The following is a 13,307-nucleotide window of genomic DNA, read 5'->3' on the forward strand; positions in this document are numbered from 1 at the left end:
TTCTACTGACCAACAAAGACGACTTACATTAAATAAGCGACTCTACTGACGTGTAAAAACGATTTAAAGAAAAAAGAACTCTGACAAGGAAAACACGATTAGAGAAGAAAAAAGGACTCTACTGACAAGAAAAACACGATTTGAAAAGAAATGTGGACTCTACTGACGAGCAAACGCGATTTGAGGATAAAGAAGGACTCTACTGACGAATAAAGACGATTTGAAGAAAAAACGGACTCTACTGACGAGTAAACCGTAAATATCGAGTCATCACATAAAAGAACTCTACTGTCGAGCAAACCAAATCTCGATTTTTGGAACAAAATTGGTAAAAAAGAAATCTACTGACGAGCAAGTACGATTTGGAAAGAAAAAAGGAACTCTACTGACGAGCAAACACGAATTTAGGAAACATAAAAAGAACTCTACTGACGAGCAAATTAAAACAGTATTGTTAAAATGTCTTTTAGTGACGAACAAATTTGTATATTATAAGTATTTGTAAAATGGAAAGAAACTTTACATTTTGAGGAAAAAAGAACTTTACTGAAGAGCAATTTTTTTTTAAATTTGGAAACTAAAAGAATGATAAGAAGAAAAAAGAACTTCACTGAAGAGCTTTTTTTTTTAAATTTAACTAAACTAAAAGAGAACTAAAAGAAAGATAAACCTTTTAATGCAGAAAAGAAACTCTACTGATGAACAAATTCAGAAAAAGTAATAAAATATTAGTACAAATTAGTAGAACATCATTTTGGGAACAAAAAGAACTCTACTGACTGTAAATAATAGATAAATAAGCATAAGTTATTAGTTAGTTATTTTTTATTTTAGCACTGAAGATGGGTCAAATCCAGACTCGAAACGTTTGCAAAAATAACAGTCATTCTTCTATTTTTTTTATGTTATATTTTTTTGTGTTTTTCTTGGTTTGATTATTATATGATGACACACATTCGAAGTCGAAACATTTAATTAATAAAGAATTTGCTTTTTTAACCTATTAATTTGACGATTGGGCTGTAAAATACTGTAATATATATACACACACACATATATATATTATTAAAATACTTATTAAATTTTTAAAAAATACTTGTAACAAATGAACTAGTTATATTTAAAAATAATTAAAATTAACTAAATATAAATAAGTTTATAGTAAATAAATTAAATAATAAATAAATAAGTAATAAAATAGCTAATAATTAATTAAATTATATTAAACCTATAAAATATTGACTTAAGCCTTATTATAATATTATTATTCTGACGGCTTGTAAAATGAATAAACAAATAAATTATTAACTATATATACATATATATATATATATAATTATATATATATATATATATATATAAGTAAATAAATTAATAACGCGATAAAATATAATGGGCCGATTCTCGGTTTCAATTTTACGACAAGTTCACACTTATTTCGTTTAAAATGTCATTATAAGTGTAACACTTATTCTCGGCGGTATGTGTTTTATCATATGATAACATTAATGTTACGCTAATCCTCTGAAAATAAACGTAGTCAGAAACACGCACTTATGCATAACATTGGCGAGAAGTTGCCCTATGAACAGATTTGACATTTGCTATTTTGACATTATGCGTTTAACATCTTTTTTGAGGTTAAATTAGCACCGTAGAGATAGATTATTGCCGATTTCGAGAGTACAAACACAGAGAGCCAACATCAAAAAACCAAAAACTTTGTTCGGTCATGCTACGCCATGACACGATTCATTCTCATAAAATAGGTGAGCCGAGAATAACTAATCTTCAACATACACTTACGCGAGGCATGTTATGCTACCACGCAAGTGCGATAACAGAGCGTAGCCATGTTAAGGCAGAATCGGTCCATAAGTCAAATAACATTTCATTTCGTATTTCAAACATACCGCGCATAGACACCCGAAACTGTCAAGTGTGAACAACTGTCAACTTCACTCGAAACTGTCAACCGTGAAGTTTCCCCTCTCGACTTTGTCAAACAAACCGTCTCTTTGCTCCGCGAGGCCGCACCAAGTGCATTTTAGCCTTGTTGGCCTGTTTATATTTTTTAACCAATTTGACAAGTAAGAAAGGACATAAAACACATACAACATAATACAAAACATACTTATAACAATACTTTTGTACCAAAGTCATTCTATTGCCCGAAACATAAATTTTCTATCAAGTTCCACTTTTTTTTTTGAGGTTATACCACGCATATGGCTCTGAGGTAACAAATTATTAACATAAATCTTTTATTTTGTTTTAGGATGTCGAGGAGTAAGGCTGCAGAAGAGACCGACAAACAGACTCGTATAGCCATTGTCAATGCCGATAAATGCAAACCGAAAAGATGCCGGCAAGAGTGCAAAAAGTCTTGTCCGGTTGTCAGAATGGGAAAACTTTGTATAGAAGTCTCGCCTAATAGCAAAATCGCTGCCCTGTCTGAAGAACTTTGCATAGGATGCGGTATTTGTGTCAAGGTGGGGTAAAAGACTCATTTTAACTTATTTTTGGTTGTGTCAATAAGGCTAGGTTGACCTAGTTTTCAGTCGATATGCAAAGTGTTCATGATTTTTTTCCAGAAATGTCCATTCGAAGCCATAACAATCATAAACATCCCGAGCAATTTAGAAAGACACACAACGCACAGGTATTCAAGGAATTCATTTAAGTTGCATCGACTGCCTATACCGAGGCCTGGAGAAGTTTTAGGTTTAGTAGGACAGAACGGTATCGGTAAATCTACCGCTTTGAAAATATTGGCCGGGAAGGAAAAACCTAACTTAGGAAGATATGCGGTAAGTGATAATTGATAATTTATGTTCTTATATAAATATATATATATATAAATGTATATATATATATATATATATATATATATATATATATATTTATATATATATATGTACATATTTATAAGTATGTACATTCTAACCTCACTTTGTTTCATTAATTTCGTTGTAATAGATATATTTTTTAAGGTCACATAACTACTATTTTTTGAAAAGCAAATTTTACTAAGTGCAAATTTTAAATTAAAATTACTTGAGTCCTTTTTACTCGAGGTATTTTTTACATTCCACGTCTCTGATCCCCTCTGAGCCATACATCAAAAATGTTTTACCAATTACTTGCCAGTCGATAGAGCTAGTTTTGTTTTTTTAAATATCATTTGAGTTTGCTTGTCAGTAGAGTTCTATTCGATTTTACTGTCTGAAATATTATTTTTTTTGTAGAATTACCTTTTCCCTCTCTTGAAATCGTGTTTGTTCATTAATAGAGTTCCTTTTTACTCTTCAGATCATTTTTGCTTTTCAGTAGTCTATTTTTTCTGTTTTTAAAAATGGTGTCTGTCGGTGAAGATTTTTTTCTTTTCTTTTTTTTTTTAAATCGAGTTCTTTTGTCAGTAGAGTCCCTTCTTTGTTTTTAATTATTATTTTCAAATCATTTGCGTTCATTAGTAGAATTCAATTTTTTATTTAAATTGTGTTTGTCAGTAGATTCTTTTTAAATCAAATTTGCGTCAGTAGAGTCGCTTTTTTTCTTCTCAAATTATTTTTTCATCAGCAGTTTTTTTTTTTACTTGTTTTTTTTATTCTATCTATTTTGTCTTCAGATCTTTTTTGGTTGTCAGTACAGTTCGTTTTTCATTTCAAAATCATTTTTGTTTGTCAGTAAAGTCTCTTGTTTATTTTTAAGTAATTTTTGTTTGTTAGTAGAGTTACCTTTTTGTCTTTTTCAAATTGTGTTTGCTCGTCAGTAGAGTTTACATTTTGTCTTTTTTTAAATAGAGTTTGTTAGTCAGTCGAGTTTCTTGTTTTTTCACCATTTTGCTCATCAAAAGTTACTTTTTTCTCTTCAAATCGTGTTTATTTTTTTTCAATAGAGTTTTTTCATTCCTAATCTTTTTTTTATTAAAATTGATTTTGTTCGTCAGTAGAGTTTTTTTCTTTTTCTCTAAATCATTTATTTCGTGGTTCTCGTCAGTAGAGTCCCTTTTATTTCTTTTTTATTAAATTGAGTTAGCTTGTTAGTAGAGTTTCTTTTTAATTTTTTTTTTAATTTGAATTATGGTTGTTCATCAAAAACACTTTTGCGAAATTTTTTGTCAGGAGGTTTTTTTTTTTTTTTTTCTCTTAAATCAATGTTATTTATCAGTAGAGTTCATTTTTTGTTAATTCAGTTTGTCAGTCAAAAGAATTCTATTTTGCTTTTCTAAACTGAGTTTGCTCATCAGTAAAGTTCCTTTTTCTTTACTAAATAATTTTGCTCGTCAGTAGAGTTGTATTCTATAATACATTCTAGATTCTTCATAAAAGTTCTTTTCTTTTAAAAGTCATTTTTAAAAATATAAAGACTACTGACGAGCAAACTTGATTTAAAAAGAAAAAAACGACTCTACTGATGAAAAAAATTATTTGAAAAAAAAGGGACTCTACTGACGAAAAAAATTATTTGAAAAAAAAAAGGGACTCTACTGACGAACAACAACGATTTGAAATTAAAAAGAGAACTCTACTGATCAGGAAAAAGATTTGAAACGGAAAAGAAACTCTACTGACAAACAAATATTATCCTTTTTTTTCTTTTTCTTAACGACGTATTAGTCTCTTTTTATTATTGAATATAGGGCACTGAATTTGCTCAGTCAGTATAGTTTTTTTTCTTTTCTAAAATAACATTTTATAAGCTTTTTTTTTTTCAAAAAATTGTTCTTGAGTTTGCTTGTCGGTAGAGTTCTTTTTAACTTCCCATAGGGCAAGTTATAGTAATAGCAAAAAAATCGAAAATGAAAATTTTTATTTATATTAAAACCTTCTGAACATTTTGGCATACCTTAGAAAAAATGGATGTATGAGTGTGTGTATGTGCGAAAAAAAAATTTTCAACGATTTTGCAAACACGGATCCACTGATTTGAATGATTCAGAAAACATTCGACGTACTAATTAGTTTGTGACAAAGGCAGGTCTGGCCGTTACGGAGATACGGAGCAAAAAGTATCAAAAATAATAAATAAAATAAAAATAATTCTTCAATTACGCAGCGCTTACGCGCTTTGATATTTCGACTCCAAATCAGCTATGCAGCGCGAATGCTTAAAAAAATGTTAAAAATTTGAAAAAGAAATCAAAGTACAGAAAAATTGAAAATATAAAAAAAATCAAGTTTTTTTTTAATAATGTAGTTTCCGTACGGGAAGTTCCAGCAATTTGCCCTAAGGAATGATGCCGTACACCACTAGTTCAATTGTTTTTTTTTTCTTTTTTTTTAAGGATCCTCCAGATTGGATAGAAATTCTGAATCATTTCCGAGGTTCAGAATTGCAGAATTATTTTACAAAAATTTTAGAGGATCATTTGAAGGCTCTCATTAAGCCTCAGTACGTTGATCAAATTCCGAAGGCTGTCAAGGGAACTGTTTGTCAACTTTTGGATAAAAAGGACGAGCGGAAGAATCAGAAAGAGATTTGTGAACTTTTAGGTAAATAATAAAAACTTTACATATATATATAAATATATATATATATATATATATATATATATATATATAATTTATCTTTTTCTAGATCTAACTCACATCAGAGAAAGAGACATTGCAGCTTTATCGGGAGGAGAATTGCAACGATTTGCATGTGCAATGGTGTGCATACAAGACGGTGACATTTTCATGTTCGATGAACCTTCTTCATATCTTGATGTCAAGCAGAGACTCAATGCTGCCGTTACGATAAGATCGTTGATACATCCAGACAAGTAAGTAAAAAATTATAGAGAGTAACATATAATTTTCTTTTTGTATGCTTATAAAGAATTATAGAATAACATTTTAAATAATTTCGTTTTCAACAAAATTAACTACTTTGTGAGAAGCTAGTAAATAATAAATAATATTAGTTACAAGAGCAATTAATTTATTTTTATTTTTTAATTATTATTATTTAATGTTTTAGTTAACTGTCATTTGCAGGTTGAATGAAATTTTATTAATTAATAATCTGCTAATGACAGTTGAGGAAATATAACCTAAAATATTAACTGTCAATAATATTTAAATTTAAACTAGTGGGGTGGGTGGCATCGTGCCTTAAGGCAAATTGCTGGAATTTCCCGCACCGTAACGAAATGTTCGAGGAATATTGAATGTTTTCAAATAGATTATTATAAATATTGTAACATTGTCTAATATTTATAAGGATTATATAAACTGAATTGCAGAGTTGAAATTATTTGTTTAAAGTATATTAGAACTATAGTCAGAATTGAAAATAAAATCTGAAATATTTCGATATACAAAAAACTTAAAAAAAAAAAAAAAATGAAACAAAATTTTTTTTTCCAAAATCAATTATTTTGTTAAGACAAGCAGAAAGTTCTTTGAATCAATCGAATCGGACGCTTAGTTCTCTCAAAAACTGCCATTTGCTGTACATTTAGCTCTGTATCTCCGAAATGGCTGGGCCTGCCTTTGCGAAAAACTAATAACCCCTTCTCCCAATCATTACTAATTGAATGTTTTTTAGATCATTCAAATCGGATGCTCCGTTCTCTCAAAAACTCGATTTCTATTTTTTGCATTCTTTGCTCCTTATCTCCGTAACTGCTGGACCTGCCTTTGCCAAAAACTAATCAGCTCTTTTCCTTATCGATAGGAATCGAATGTTTTTTGAACCATTCAAATCGGTTGATCCGTGCGCCCGAAAACGTGACTGGAAATTTGTATCCATACATACATACACACACACACACATCCATTTTTTCTGAGGTATGCCAGTAAAATGTTCAGAAACCTTCAAAACGTCGAGAAATGTAAAAATTTTCAATTCCGATTTTCGGCCCATTACAATAACTTACCCTACGGGAAGTTAATAATCATAATTAATTAATAATATATATTTTATATTTTTATTTTGTAACAAATGTATTATTATTTAACATGCTAATTAGTTTCTCACAAAATAGTTAATTTTATTATAAATCCAATGCATTAATTCGCAAAAACAAAATTTGTTTAAAAAATATCTAAAAATTATAAATGTTAATCTATGAACTTCACTAAGAATTATTTATAATAAGAATTATTATCTGATGAGCAAACTTAAGAGCATCCTAAGAGGAGCGATTTAAATACATATTATTATATAATTTAGCAAATAGTAAACTAGTGTATAAATTTGCTCTGAAGGACAAAATTACTGCACGAAAATTAGGAACAAAATACTTCAAGTGTGAAGTTCGCGCGTTAGGATTCAAATTTCAAATTACTAATAAGTCACATTACATTTAAATCTTAAAATATCAAAGTTTAAATATTTAGAAGCGAATACATTAAATTATTGAATATATAAATCAAAATATCGATATATTTATACAATATAATTATATATTATTTATATAAAATTATTAAAATTAGATATAAAACAACAAAGCATTTTATATAATTTGAGAGTACTAAATTACTGCACCAAGGGTTGAACAAAATACTTCCAGTGTGAAGTTCGCGCGTTAAGATTTGAATTTCAAATTGCTATGAATCAATATAAATATTACATATTAACATTAAATTAATAAATATATAAATCAAAATATCAATTTAATAATATATTGTTGACATAATATTACCTACTTATTATTCAATAATTAAAATTAATCGTAAACATCTAAATCTTTTATAAATTACTGCACAGAAAAGAGACCAAAATACTTCGAGTGTGAAGTTCGCGCGTTTGCATCAACCGTTAAGATTTAAAATTCAAATTTCAAATTACATTTTTCTAAATATATTGTTTAAATGTGTATATATTATTATATATCATTAGAAAGTTAATTCAATTATCCAGAAATCTTTATTTAACAATTTGTAACTGTTGGAACAAAATTATATAAAAATATTTCGTAAAACGTTCACATTATTAAAAGTTCACATTATTTCTTGAATTGATTTATTGGAGTAATTTTACTTTGACTTGAATTTGCACTAAAATATCAGAATTTGCTCATCAGTAGAGTTCTTTTTAGTTTCAATTCTATTTTTTTGTCAGTTGTTTTTAAGTCCATTTTAAGTTAATTATATTTTCTTCAATAGAGTTCCTTATCCTTTCATTTTTAGTTTCCTCGTCAGTAAAGTTCCTTTTTTATTATTGTATATATTGCACTGAATTTGCTTGTAAGTAGAGTCCCTTTATTGTATATCATAATTTTTTCTCATTAATTTTTCTTTTTTCTTTTTTTTTTAAATTTATTATCTTGTTTGCCGGTGGAGTTCTTTTTCTTAAAAAAAAATGAGTTTGCTCGTCAGTAGAGTTGTTTTTCTATATCATCAGAATTTGCTCGTCAGTAGAGTTGTTTTTTTAATGTATAAATTTGCTTGTCAGTAGGATTCTTTTTCTTTTAAAAGTGTCAAAAGTTGCTTGTTAGTAGAGTTCTTTTTTATTCTAAAGTATCAGAAATTATTTCTCAGTAGAGTTGATACTCTTGAAAAAAAATGTATAAATTTGCTCGTCCGTAGGGTTCTTTTTTTTATTAAAAGAGTCAGAAGCTGGTTTTCAGTAGTTTTTTTTTTCTGATATAGCAAAAACTTTGAATTTGTTAGTAGAATTTTTTTTCTAATATCTGTAGATGCTCGTCAGTAGAGTTCTTTATTTTTTTTTAAACAAAAGTCTGATTTTGCCCATCAGTAGATTTTCTTTGTCAAAATTTGCTCGTCAGTAGAGTTCCTTTGTTTTTTTAATACTGTCGGAATTTGCTCATCAGTAGAGTTCCTTTTTGTATAAAAAATGTCTGAAGTTGCTTGTCAGTAGAGTTCTTTTTCATAAATATTCGGCAAATTTGTGCTAAATTAAATTAGCTATAATTTATTTGAATAAAAATAAGATAAAGTAAATAAAAACTACTTAGTTTACAATGAAATTAATTTTTAATTCATTTAAAAAAAATGACATTATTAAACATTGAGTAAATTATTTGTAAAGAACTTGAAAGAAAAATGTACTTTAGAAATATAATTTCCAAAAAGCAACAAATAGATCGTACGAGATTATGAAAATTATAGACTAAATTATTGAAGCAATTATGTTGTATGGTAAAATCAAGTGTGATATTGTTTTTTTACCGCAGATACTATATTATTATTTTTTTTTTTTGAATTTCTTATACTGCTTATGCCAAGACCATAAGTGAATCACAAAGGCAGGGCATGAAATGGTATATTAAAAAGTATAAGATAGGATATTAAGAAATTTGGAGCTTATGAATTGTAGGCGTGGGTACAGGACAACGTCTGTCGGGTCATCTAGTACATATATTTTTTTATCATTTTAGGTTCATTATAGTAGTAGAGCACGATCTGTCAGTATTGGACTACCTCTCCGACTTTATTTGTTGTTTATATGGACTTCCTGGTGCCTATGGGGTCGTTACTATGCCTTTCTCGGTTCGAGAAGGTATTAACATATTTTTGGACGGTTATGTGCCAACGGAAAACATGAGATTCAGGACTGAATCGCTGGTCTTTAAAGTAGCTGAATCGGCTACAGAAGAAGAGGTATAATAAATATATATATTGTACTTAAACATAAAAGTTGATGTGCGTAATTTTTATTTATATAATTTATAATTTATTATTGTTTAGGTGAAACGTATGAACCATTACGTTTACCCAGCAATGTCAAAGACAATGGGCGATTTCCACCTGGAAATAAAACAGGGCCAGTTTTCGGATTCCGAAATTTTAGTATTATTGGGCGAAAACGGTACCGGTAAAACGACATTCATCAGAATGCTGGCCGGAAACTTGGAACCAGATGCAGGTAAAGAAAAAATTGTTAAAAGTTTTCAATTACTTGATAAATGAATTACAAATATTTCTGTAAATTATTTTGTAAGACATTTTGGACATTTAATTTTCATACAAAATGATTTTGTGTATTAAATTTTTAGCCATTTATTTGTCAATTTGCAGATTTTTTATCATATCATTTATTAAGTTAATTATATATGACGATTTGTTTTTAATTTTTCAATTCCTATAAAAATAATATGATATATTTGTCAAATATCTCCCTTCCGCTTTTTTGCTTTTGGTTTATAGTACAAAAAGGGGGAAGGGAGATCTTTGACAACCTTATATTTCTGTAAATTATTTTGTAAGACATTTTGGACATTTAATTTTCATACAAAATGATTTTATATATTAAATTGTGCGATTTATTTGTCAATTTCCAGATTTTTCATCACATCATTTATTAACTTAATTATACATGGTCTGTTCAAAAAGTACCCGGAATTACTAATAATTAAATTTCGCGGGTCTGGAGTGTCTGATTGTCAAAATTTTTTTTTTATTGTGTTGGTATACATGCCCCTAAAGTATGATGAAATTTTCAGCTATATTCACTGTTTACTTTGTCTGTGGTAGTCGCTAAGGTTCGACGTGTTTTTCTGAGCTCGGCGATTTTTACAATGGAAGAATTGAAAAGTCAAAGAATTTGTATTAAATTTTGCGTAAAAATGAAATAAAGTGTTGCAAAGTGCAAAAATTCACCAGATATGGCTCCGTGTGACTTTTTCCTATTCCCAAAGTTGAAGAGACCCATGAAAGGACGGCGGTTTTCCTCGATTGAAGAAATAAAGGCCGAATCGCCGAGAGTGCTCAAGGACATATCAAAAAGTGAATATCAAGGGTGCTTCGAAAATTGGAAAAAACGCTGGCATAAGTGTATTATATCTGGGGGGGACTACTTTGAAGGGGACCACATTAATGTAGACGAATAAATAAATATTTTATTTTAGTTTTTGAAAAAACGAAAATTACGAAAACTTTTTGAACAGACCTCGTATATGAAAATTTGTTTTTAATTTTTCAATTCCTTTAAAAATAATAGGATAAATCGTTTTGTGTTAAATTCATTACATGTATCTGTCATGAGCTTATGAATGTAATTTTTTCAGGTTCTGCAAAGTTACCACAATTACACATAAGTTATAAACCGCAGAAGATTTCGCCGAAATCTCAAGGGCACGTCAGGCATTTGCTGCACGAGAAAATTAGGGACGCATATATACATCCACAGGTAAGAAGTTGATCATTTATAATATTACTCCTAGTTTTGTTTTGTATCAAATCTATTTTTTTTTATTTCAACCTAATTTATTTTACATTCAGTAAAGTCTTTTTTTTTAATGTCATTAGTACAGTTTGTTTTTTCTTATTGCACTTTGCTCCTCAGTAGAGTTTTTTTATTAATGGAAATATTATTTTCCATTTGTAGTTTCCATTTGTAGAATTTCCATTGTTCATTCATTTTATTTTATAACTTTTTTTACTTAATTTGCTCGTCAATGAAGTTTCTTTCATTTTTTATTTAATTTTCCTGGCCAGTAGAGTTTCTATTGATCTCTTATTCAAATTTGCTTTTTAGTATAGTTTTTTTCATGGCTTATTTGTTAATTATTAATCAAGATATTCCATCAGTAGAGTTTCTTTTTGCTATTATTGCAGTTTGATTATCTAATCTTTCTAAATTATTGTATTTTAACTCGTCAATAGGATCTCTGTTAGTAGAATTCCTCTTTTACAATTGTTTTGTCTCTTATTTCAGTTTGCTCGTCAGTAGACCCTCCTCTTTCACTTTCAATTTGAGTCCTTTTTTCTTTATTTTTAGTTTCCTTGTCAGTAGGGCTTATTTTTAAATTTATTTTCAATTTTCCTGTCAGTAGACTTCTTTTTCTATTTTGTTTCAGTTTGCTCAGCAGTTGAGTCCTTTTTATGCTCTATTTTACTTTGTTCGTCACTAGAGTCTCTTTTGACTCTTACTTTGATTTGATATCCGCAATTTGTTTTTTCGTCAATAGTCCTTTTTCTGTTAAAATTTTTGTGCTTGTCAATAAAGTCCATTTTATTTTAGGTTACTCGTAAGTAGAGTTCTTTTTCCATTCAAATTTCAGTTAGCTTGTCAGTTTTTTATTCAGTGTTTGCTTTTTCTCTTTTTCATTCATATTTTATTTGTGGTCAGTAGAGTTCTTTTTCCATTCATATTTCAGTTTGCTTGTCAGTAGAGTCCCTTTGGTGTCTTATTTTAGTTTTCTCCTCAGTAGAGTTTTTTTGATTTTGATCCTTTTTGATTTTTTCAGTTTTTGTCTCTCATTCAGTACAGTAGAGTTCTTTCTTTATTAAAATTTTGTTTGCTTGTTCGTAGAGTCTATTTTCACTATAATTTCTATTTGCTCATAAGTACAGTCCCCTTTTCTTACATTTTTTTCCTTTTCCTTTTCTTTTAAAAGTTTTATTTGCTAGTCAGTGGAGTTTCTTTTCTATTAACATTTTTTTTTAATTTGCTCGTCAGTAGAGTCTTTTTTATATTTTTAATCAAAGTTACCTCATCATTAGAGTCCCTTTTCTTATTAAATTTATTTTGCTCGTTAATAGAGTCCTTGTTCCATTTCGTTTTTTTTGCTCGCCAATAGACTCCCTTTTGTCTCATATTTTAATTTGCTTGTTAGTACAGCTCCTTTACATTCAAGTTGAGTCCTTTTTTTTCATTTTTAGTTTGCTTGTCAGCAGGATTTCTTTTTAAATCTATTTTCAATGTTCTCGTCAGTAGAGTCCTTTTATTAACTAATATTTTTTTTTGCATATCTTCACGTTTAAGAGGTTTTGGAACATTATGGGATGTGTTCGCAATTTTTTGCCCGCCTTTTCAGGCGCACGGATCAACCGATTTAAATGATTCAAAATACATTCAATTTGTAATGATTGGGAGGAGAGGTGATTAGTTTTTGGCAAAGGCAGGTCCAGCCATTTCGAAGATACAGAGCTAAATGTGCAAAAAAATTGTCGTTTCGTCTCTTTTCAATTTTTGTTTGTTTGTCAATAAAGACCCTTTTACCTTTTATTCGGGATATTTATGCAACTTGCTTTAAGGCAAAATACCATATTAATTTATCCACATTTATCTATTTCCAGTTCATAACAGACGTAATGAAACCCATGAAAATCGAAGAAATCATGGACCAAGAAGTCCAAAACCTCTCCGGCGGCGAACTGCAGCGCGTCGCCCTCGTTCTCTGCCTCGGCAAACCGGCCGACGTCTATCTCATAGACGAACCCTCAGCCTACTTGGACTCCGAACAGCGTCTGATGGCAGCCAAAGTGATCAAACGATTCATCTTGCACGCCAAGAAGACGGGATTCATAGTCGAACACGATTTCATAATGGCCACTTATCTGGCTGATAGAGTTATTGGTTTCGAGGGAACGCCGTCGGTTAACGCGGTGGCCAATTCGCCGCAGAGTCTG

The 13,307-nt window shown here is 29.4% G+C and overlaps 1 protein-coding gene across 1 annotated transcript in view; it reads left to right on the plus strand.

The window, feature by feature from the left end:
• Window positions 1-1,985: 1,985 nt before the first annotated feature.
• The window catches only part of LOC113376443 (ATP-binding cassette sub-family E member 1), a gene marked incomplete in the record, with an annotated part of 15,966 nt that continues 4,644 nt past the window's right edge, over window positions 1,986-13,307 (plus strand). Inside the window, 9 exon segments of the mRNA XM_026616355.1 lie at window positions 1,986-2,090; window positions 2,279-2,492; window positions 2,595-2,810; window positions 5,288-5,495; window positions 5,581-5,767; window positions 9,332-9,554; window positions 9,642-9,819; window positions 10,961-11,082; window positions 12,975-13,307. Coding sequence (XP_026472140.1) covers window positions 2,280-2,492; window positions 2,595-2,810; window positions 5,288-5,495; window positions 5,581-5,767; window positions 9,332-9,554; window positions 9,642-9,819; window positions 10,961-11,082; window positions 12,975-13,307 — 1,680 coding nt within the window.

Source organism: Ctenocephalides felis, unplaced genomic scaffold (assembly GCF_003426905.1).
Source record: "Ctenocephalides felis isolate EL2017-DRISC unplaced genomic scaffold, ASM342690v1 CF-g0.4_SCAFFOLD_01886, whole genome shotgun sequence".
In the NCBI taxonomy this organism is placed as follows: Eukaryota; Metazoa; Arthropoda; class Insecta; order Siphonaptera; family Pulicidae; genus Ctenocephalides; species Ctenocephalides felis.